Raw genomic sequence first — 9,168 nt, 5'->3', positions numbered from 1 at the left:
TTTCAGTTTGGCCGGGGCTGGGTTTGAACCCACCACCCTTGGCATATGAGGCCAGTGCCCTACTCACTGAGCCACAGGCGCCACCCCCTGTAGTTGTCATTTTTGTTAGGCAGGCCTGGGCTGGATTTGAACCTGCCAGTTCCGGTGTATGTGGCTGGTGTCCTAGCTGTTTGAGGTGCTGAGCCAAACAAGAACAACTTTTAAATTAACAAGAAAAAGGAATGTAGAGAAATTGGGCCAAACTAGCAAAACTATAAACAGAAGTAAAGATAAAACAATGGTTACAACAAATAGTATGAATAAAATAAGAAAGAATAATATCAAAGTTAGATTACGTATGAACAAATTGAATAAGGATATTAGATTTGATTGTACAATCAGCAAGTGTGACTTTGTGGATATAATACAGCACTCTGTGCCCTACAGAAAATATGTGTTTTGGGCGGAGTTTATTTTTGGGTTTTTTTGGAGACAGGTTCTCACTCTGTCCCCCATGTCTCCTAGGCTAGAGTGCAGTGGCACAGTAATAGTTCACAGCAGTCTCAAATTCCTGGGCTCAAGGGATCCTCCTGCCTCAGCCTCCAAGTAACTGGGACTATAGGCATATGCCACCATGCTTGGCTGCTTTTTTTATTTTTTGTGGACATGGGTCTCACTATATTGCTCAGGCTGGTCTCAAATTGGTAGCTTTAAGAAATCCTCCTATGTTGGAGAACTTTTTTTGGTGAGACAGAGTTCTACCCTATGCTCTGAGCAGAGTGCAGTGGCATCATAGCTCACTGCAACCTCAGATTTGGGCTGTGGGCATCCTACTGCCTTAGCCTCCGGGATTACAGGTGTGAGCCACCGTGCCCAGCTACCTTGAAGGGTTATAGGTGTGTGTCCAGCTACTTTTTTCTTTTCTTTTCTTTTCTTTTCTTTTTTTTTTTGAGACAGAGGCTTACTTGGTCACCCTTGGGAGAGTGCCATGGCGTCTTAGCTCACAGCAACCTCAAACTCTTGGGTTCAAATGATCCTCTTGCCTCAGCCTCCCAAGGAGCTGGGACTACAGGTGCCCACCACAATGTCCAGCTATTTTTTAGAGATGGGGATCTCACTCTGGTTCAGGCTGGACTCTAACCTGTGAATCTACCCACCTCAGCTTCCCAAGTGCTGGGATTACAGGCGTGAGCCACTAAAAAGTAGCCTGGCAGCTGCTTTTTTTTTAATATCTGTGCAGTATATACACATGTCCAGAAAGAAAACTTACTACATTATTGAAATTAGATGATGCAGGTCACTTTCCCTTATCATTATCACTAAAAGTAGAAATTGATAAAATTTTGATTAAAACACCTCATTTCAGCCAAGTTCAGTGGCTCACGCCTATAATCCTAGCATTCTGGGAATCCAAGGCAGGAGGATCACTTGAGCTCAAGAGTTCAAGACCAGCCTGGGGAAGAGTGAAACCTGGTCTCTACTAAAAATAGAAAAATAGCCATATTTTGTGGCTGGCACCTGTAGTACTAGCTACTAGAAAGGCCAAAGCAGGAGGATCACATAAGCCCAGGAGTTTGAGGCTGCTCTACCTGGGGTGACAGAGCAATACTCTGTTTCATACGTACATATATACATACATACTTATGCTCACCTTAGAGTAATCTTATGAGACAAAGAAGTGTAAATAATTGTACTTCTTCTATATCTTTTTTAGGGTTATGATACTCCATTGCATTTTGCTTGTAAGTTCGGGAATGCAGATGTGGTCAACGTGCTTTCTTCACACCATTTAATTGTAAAAAACCCAAAGAATAAATATCATAAAACACCCGAAGACGTGAGTACTTATTAAAATGCAGTTACTTTGTAAAGTTAGAAATGAGATTATATAAATTTACAGTCTGTGGTCACAGCTCCAGTCGTAAGTGCTCTGTTTGCTCTGTGTGCACCTCTTGGCCACTTCAGCATCTGACTGCTAAGCAGTGTGCTCTCCACAAAGGTAATGCATCTACAGGGCCAGGAGGGAATGAACTGACTCAGGCTTTTTTTTTTTTCTTTTTTCTTTTGATAATGTTAGTACCAATGACCCTATTTACTGATTTTATTTTTCTAAAATTAGCAATCAGTTGTTCTAAACAGCACATAGTCTTTATTAAGTCCTGGCCTGACCACATCAGGTGACCAGGGTCAGAGAGAATGGAGGTGATGATGGTGATGATACCAAAAGCAGCTAACATACTTTCAGCTCAGTATGCACCAGGTGATGTGCTAGGCCCCACATGTGTGTTTTCATCTGACCCAGACAAGCATTTTGAGGCCTCTGCATGATCCTTAGGAGTAAACTGCACCTTAGAGAAGGTGGAGGCACATTCTGTGCTTGGGAAATGGAAGAGGGAGTGGGGTCTCTTCCAAATTGAAAGACTTGTTTGATTTGTACTATGAGCAGTTAGCTGATGTGGACCTAACACCCCTTTAGAAATAAAACCTGTGGCCCAGCACCCGTAGCACAGTGGTTACAGCGCCAGCCACGTACACTGAGTCTGGTGGGTTCGAACCTAGCCCAGGCCAGCCAAACAACAATGACAAATGCAACAAAAAATAGCTGGGTGTTGTGGCGGGTGCCTGTAGTCCCAGCTACTGGGAGGCTGAGGCAATAGAATCCCTTAAGCCCAGAAGTTTGAGATCGCTGTGAATTGTGATGCCACAGCACTCTACCAAGGGTGACATAATGAGACTCTGTCTCAAAAAACAAAAAAAAGGCTCCGCGCCTGTGGCTCAAGCAGCTAAGGCGCCAGCCACATACATCTAAGCTGGCAGCTTCGAATCCAACCCTGCCCGCCAAACAACGCCCAAAAAATAGCTGGGCGTTGTGGTTGGCGCCTGTAGTCCCACCTACTTGGAAGGCAGAAGCAGGAGATACGCTTGAGCCCAGGATTTGGAAGTTGCTGTGAGCTGTGATGCCACGGCACTCTATCCAGGGTGACAGCTTGAGGCTCTGTCTCAAAAAAAAAAAAAGAAAGAAAGAAAAAAGAAACAAAACCTGTAAGGACCCTTCTTTTTTTTTTTTTTTTTTTTTGAGATGGAGCCTCAAGCTATCCCCCTGGGCAGAGTGCCATGGCATCAAGCTCACAGCAACCTCCAACTCCTGGACTCAAGCAAGTCTCCTGCCTCAGCCTCCCAAGTAGCTGGGACTACAGGCGCCCGCCACAATGCCTGGCCGTTTTTTGGTTGCAGCCATCATTGTTGCCTGGCGGGCCCGGGCTGGGGATTCGAACCTGCCACCTTAGGTGTATGTGGCTGGCGCCTTAGCCGCTTGAGCCACAGGCGCCGAGCCAGGACCCTTCTTTAGAAATAAAACCTATGGCCCAGCACCCATAGCACACCCACCTTGTAATTGCTGTTATTACATAAGTAATGCCCACTTTCTGTAGAAAGTTTAAAATAAAGAATAAAATTCACCAGAAAATTCTACAATTGAGAAATTACTGTTAATTTGCATAGGTATGAGTTATTATAGGTATTTTTTATTATAAAATACCACTTGGTAATACTTTATATTACTACTTTAAAACTGATGGCATTTTTAAAGCACTTCAACTCACAACCAGTTGTAGACTGGAAAAGAAAGAGCTGCACTAACAGGCTACTTGCTTTCTCTCCTCTTATTTGAAGGTTTTGGTTTTATGTTGTTTCTAGCAAAAGTGGTCTTATAGCTACAGTTCTCTAGGGGCTGAGAAAATTCCAATAGCTGCAAAAATATAACCTTTGTGTCACATGTTAGATAGGAGCTCTACCTCAGACCCTGCATGGTACTAGCAAGTCTGTGTAAGAACAGATCCCTGACAGTGATAACTCAGGCAGCTGAGAAAATCATGAGCTAGTCCACATGTATCTGCTCTCACCCGATAGTGCACTTTTAAGTTTTTCTTTCCTTCCAGAAAATTATAAAATGTAGAGTAACACAGAGAAAGAAAATAAATTTACCCCTAGTCTCAGAGCTTGCTCTCCTGTCCTGTCCCCTTAGGCTTTTATGTGAATATCTTAGGAGACAGATGTTCTCTTCAGCACATGTATTCTGAGTGTGAGCTTTATTAACTTTAGCTAAGGTACTATCGTATTCTGTTGACTATAAAACTTGCTCTGTAAAATCTTGTAATGATAAGGAAATGTTGCAATAAAGTAAGATTTAGACACTTTTTTTCCAATAGGTAATTTGTGAAAGAAGCAAAAATAAATCTGTGGAACTGAAGGAGCGGATCAGAGAATATTTAAAGGGTAAGATGGGACCAGAGCCTCTCAGGAGGACATCATCGGGGAGGCCTGTGGCTGCTTGCATGAGCCCAGTCCTTGTGCTCTGGACAGCACAGCAGAGTTCTCTGCTTTTTCGAGTTCCCTGGGTGGGCCTTGCAGCCTCTCAGAAGCCTCTTTGCTCCTCTATATTCATGTAATCCTGCTTGGAGGTCTTGTGTCTGTCCTTTGACCCCTTTGAGGGCCTGTCATTAGCTGTTGCTCAGGGCCTCACCCCATGTGATCCCTGCAGGTCTCTCAGCAGGTACTTCACAATCACTTCTCTTCAGGTGGAGCCTGCAGGTCAGCAGAGGATGCACAGGGGCAGGCAGGGCCCAGAGCTGCTTGTTGGTTGGTTTGGCTCTTGTTTGTTTGTGTCAAGGGGGAAGGCTGTCCAGTCCACCCTTTCATTCCCTGACCCTCTGTGGCAGGACCTGCCTCCATTCCTTCTCTAAACCTTGGCAAATGCTGGGATGGCTCCTGCCCCAGATCTCTGGGACAGTCCCCACTGTCCAGAAGTCTCCCTCTTGGCTTAGCTTCTCAACACCACTACATGCTCAGGGCAGCCCTTCCTGCCCTCATCAGTAGAGGTTTGTGTATGCACTCTGAGGCTTCCCTGCTTCGGTTGGAAGTTTCATGTAGTTGACATCTGTGCCTCATGCTCTGTGGAAATCAGGTGTGGCTTTTCCTGAGTGTTGTTTTCAGTGCATTTCAGAAGATTGCAAAAGTGTGCCTTTTCGGCTCGGCGCCTGTGGCTCAACCGGCTAGGGCGCCGGCCACGTACACCTAAGGTGGCGGGTTCGGATCCCCAGCCCGAACCCGCCAAACAACAGTGACGGCTGCAACCAAAAGATGGCCGGGCGTTGTGGCGGGCGCCTGTGGTCCCAGCTACTTGGGAGGCGGAGGCAGGAGACTCGCTTGAGCCCAGGAGTTGGAGGTTGCTGTGAGCTGTGATGCCACGGCACTCTGCCCAGGGGGACAGCTTGAGGCACTGTCTCGAGAAAAAGAAGAAAAAAGGAAAAAAAAAAAAAAAAGTGTGCCTTTTCTTTGTCATCTTTAGCCAGAAGGCTGATGGCTCTGCTTGCTGGATGAGACTGCAGCAGACACTTGAAGCTCCTGACTCTGCTATATGTGCCTGTTTTTACTTCTCCATCCCTATGAAAACTCCGTTGGTCTTCACTTCTTCGATTAAAGCAGGGTCAGCAGACTGCCCAGACCACTGCCTGGTTTTGTAAATGAGGTGTTACTGGCACACAGCAGTGACCGTTGCACATTGCCTCTGGGCACTTTCCTGGTACACAGAGACCATATGGCCCATCAAGCCTAACTGTTTACTGTCTTGCCTTTTATAGACCAACTTTGCTGACCTCTGATCTAAAGTGTCCAGAGCCTTCACTTGTCCCCTGATCTCTTCCAGTCCTAGGATTTATGTTAATTATACTTCCTAAGTGTTCACAGATGTGCACAGGATGTGGGTCCCAGCATCATGATGATGGCAGCAGGGATGTCCTCAGATCAAGCTAGGTATTGCTCCCAGAGACCAACTTGAACCTTTGGAGGGCCCCAGGAACGTATAGTTGTGTCACCAGAACATCCCTGATACTAAACATATTGATCTGCTCTGTGGAATTTTAAACCACATATGTCGGGAGTACTTTAAAATGCTGATATCAAATATTACTTTGTGACAGTAATTAGATAGCAGTACCAATGGTCTGACAAGGCCTTTGCTATTTGTGGCAATAAAATGCTAACATCCCTAAGATCAGTTCATCTAGCTGTTCTCTTAGGAGGAAATATTGCTATAATATCCACGTTTCTGAAGAGTTGGCCAACCTTTTAGAGACCCAATGCACCTTCCCTCGTTCCTTCTGAGGGTCTCGTGTGAGGCCTAGGTGTGGGTCATTGTTACTGGTGATGTTGTGGCCTCTGTCACACTGTAGCTTCACACCCAGAGAGCATGCTGAGCGACTGGCTATGTCCCTGCCTGGCCCAGTCCTACCTCCTGTCAGATCCATATTTGTATAAAGATAGGAAAGGACCCCAAAGTGTTATGAAGATCTAAATAGGATAAAAGAGCCAGATACAGAAATGTTGAGAGAGCTTGAGTCCGTTTTTGTGGATAGAAGTTTTTAAAAGGACTTCAAATGAATATACCAGTAAGGTGGCTGGGCATGTTGGCTCACACCTATAATCCTAGCACTTTGGGAGGTCAGAGTGGGAGGATCACTTCAGGCCAGGAACTTGAGATCAGCCAGGGTGAGACCCTATCTCTATAAAAAACGTTTTCAAAAATTGGATGCAGAGGTGCACATCTCTGGTCCCAGCTACATGGGAGGCTGAGGTAGGAGGGTCTCTTGAGCGTAGAAGTTCAAGGCTGGAGTGAGCTGTGATCATGCCACTGTACTCTAGCCCACATAATAGAGCAAGTCTGTCTCAAAAAGGAAAAAAATTAGTATTTTATGGATAGTTGAATATGTACCTTCAACAGAAGAAGGTAACTTGCCAGATCTATAAAATACCATTATATATATGGTGCATCCCAGTCTAAGATTTTTTTTTTTCTTTTTTCTTTTGGGACAGTCTTGCTCTGTCATCCTGGCTAAAGTGCCACACTGTCAGCCTCCCTCACAACAACCTCAAACACCTGGGCTTAAGCAATCTTCCTGCCTCAGCCTCCTCAGTAGCTTGGACTGCAGCCACCTGCCGCAACTACCTGGCTAGGTTTTCTATTTTTAGTAGAGACCAAGTCTCACTCTTGCTCGGGCTGGTCTTGAACTTCTGAGCTCAAGGGATCCTCCCACCTTAGCCTCCCAGAATGCTGAATCAGGTGTGAGCCACTAAGCTGTGGTCCAAGATTTTAAATTGTGAAATACAGTATTTTAATTACTGTAGTTTTTAGTTTAAGGTGAAAATAACAGTACTTTGAGACTCAGGAGAAAAAATGTATAAAAACTGTAATAAGCCTTTAAAATAAGAAATTCCCAGGTATTCTTGAGCAGCATGACTGATCGTGCCCTCCTGGTACTCCAGGAGGCCATTTGTTACAAAGGCCAGGCTTGAGAACAGGACTGGTGGCCTGTGACTGCCTACCACTAACCCATGTGACTTCACCATCCTGTCTCCTGGGACTTCCCCATACTGCCCTGTGGGACTTCACCACACTGTACCATGGGACTGCAGGGCACAGCTTCATGACATTGCTTTTCCTCTGCTTTCCATACTGCGCATCAGAGTACCATGTGACCCCAGATCTATTTAGAGATGCATAATCAGTGATACAAATTATAGGGAACTGAGGAGGAGGAAAGAAAGAAAATATGACTGACTTTCAACATTTATTAAGCTCACAAGGTATGGTAATCTTGTTCAATCAAGATGGGCCTTTGTGTCTGTCCCTTAACCAGAGAGTGGTTACCTTCTGTTCTCTCCCTTTTTTCTTTTTTAGCAAAGGAGGAAGAAAGTGAGACTTAATTGGTTAAGTGAGGTCTGGTCTTTGGCCTGACCTTTGGCTGGAAAGCTTATGAGTTTTATTTTCTGTCCTTCTGTCTACTTGGAAAGGCCCTGGTGAATGCCTGTTACTTATCACTCTGCTTACCCAACCCTGACATTCTGAGATGGCCAACACCTGTCTCCTCCCTCAGGTCACTACTATGTGCCGCTTCTGAGAGCAGAAGACACTTCTTCTCCAGTCATCGGGGAGCTGTGGTCCTCAGACCAGGGGGCTGAGTCCTCTCCTGGTGGCCGCTATGGAGGCAGCCCCAGAGATCCTGTGCTGACCCTGAGAGCCTTCGCAGGGCCCTTGAGTCCATCCAAAGTAAGCTGCTATGGAACCTCTGGAATCAGTGCCTGGTTGTACCCACCCCATCTTGGGAGTTCCAGCCTATTGCTTTGTGCTTGGGCTTAGAAACCAGGTCCCATAGAACCTAAGGTTATCCTTTTCTGAAAGCATCTTCCAGTGAGTTGGTGTTGGGCTTCAGGATGTTTGCCAGAGAAACATGCATTCCTTACGTGTTGTGTGTTTGCCAGCGTGCATTCTGAGTAGCCTACCCTTCTCGGTATAGCAAAGTTGCTTGCTTAGGCCTCTGCTGTGCCTGGGCCATTCCCTGTTCTTCCCATCCACATCACCTCACTAGTATAGCAAGGCTGTCCACCATGATCAGGAAAATTTCCATCAGTACATCCACCTTCTGGACAGAGTTTGTGGAGGCTGTAGGTCCTGCTCACTTCCCTGAATGCTTTGCGTCACTCCCTCTCCTGAAGCCCCTTCCTTTGTATCCAGACCTCAGCCCCTTTGAGCTCCACTCATATCCCTGATGTTCAGATAAATCCTTGGTGGTGGTATTCTGGGTAAAAGGGTTATGTACCTTTTTACATTTGACAGTTCTTTCTCTATTTAAAATATTTCATGCACTGATGTGTATATAATTTCATATACTGAAAACTTTCTAGAAGAGTTTTTGTCTGCAAGTATAAAAGTGTCTCCAGCGGGGTGCCTGTGGCTCAAAGGAGTAGGGCACTGGCCCCATATGCCAGAGGTGGCGGGTTCAAACTCAGCCCTGGCCAAAAACTGCAAAAAAAAAAGTGAGTGTCTCCAAAATGAGGTAGTGTCAGGATTAGATCAGCTTCAGTAAGAGTGACTCAAAAAGATAAATGTTTATTTTCTTCTCTTATGATGGGAAGAATGTTACATGTGCTATCAGAGGTGGTAGCTCCAAGACACCTGTTGTCCTCAGGGCAAGGCCTTATGCTTGGGTCCTCCTGGTCCAGATGTGACCTTCATAGCCCAGACTGGGCCACAGGGAAGAAGACTGCCCCTCCCTCACAGAGCAGAACACTCTACCTAAGCTGTGAGTGCAGTCATACAGCCACTTTTGTTTTTTTCTTTGCTTTTTTTTTTTT

At 45.6% G+C, this 9,168-nt stretch overlaps 1 protein-coding gene across 1 annotated transcript in view; it reads left to right on the top strand.

The window, feature by feature from the left end:
* ANKLE2 (ankyrin repeat and LEM domain containing 2) overlaps positions 1–9,168 on the top strand; it is a 28,627-nt gene that overhangs the window by 12,587 nt on the left and 6,872 nt on the right. The window contains exons 6-8 of the mRNA XM_023514948.1: positions 1,694–1,816; positions 4,188–4,254; positions 7,911–8,159. Of these exons, the coding sequence (XP_023370716.1) occupies positions 1,694–1,816; positions 4,188–4,254; positions 7,911–8,159 (439 nt within the window). The remainder of the gene's footprint in view (positions 1–1,693; positions 1,817–4,187; positions 4,255–7,910; positions 8,160–9,168) is intronic.

The sequence above is a fragment of the Otolemur garnettii genome, unplaced genomic scaffold, assembly GCF_000181295.1.
Source record: "Otolemur garnettii isolate 467f Iridium unplaced genomic scaffold, OtoGar3 scaffold00062, whole genome shotgun sequence".
NCBI lineage: Eukaryota > Metazoa > Chordata > Mammalia > Primates > Galagidae > Otolemur > Otolemur garnettii.
The sequence above is the reverse complement of the archived record's forward strand: the minus strand, read 5'-3'. Positions and strand labels throughout refer to the sequence as shown.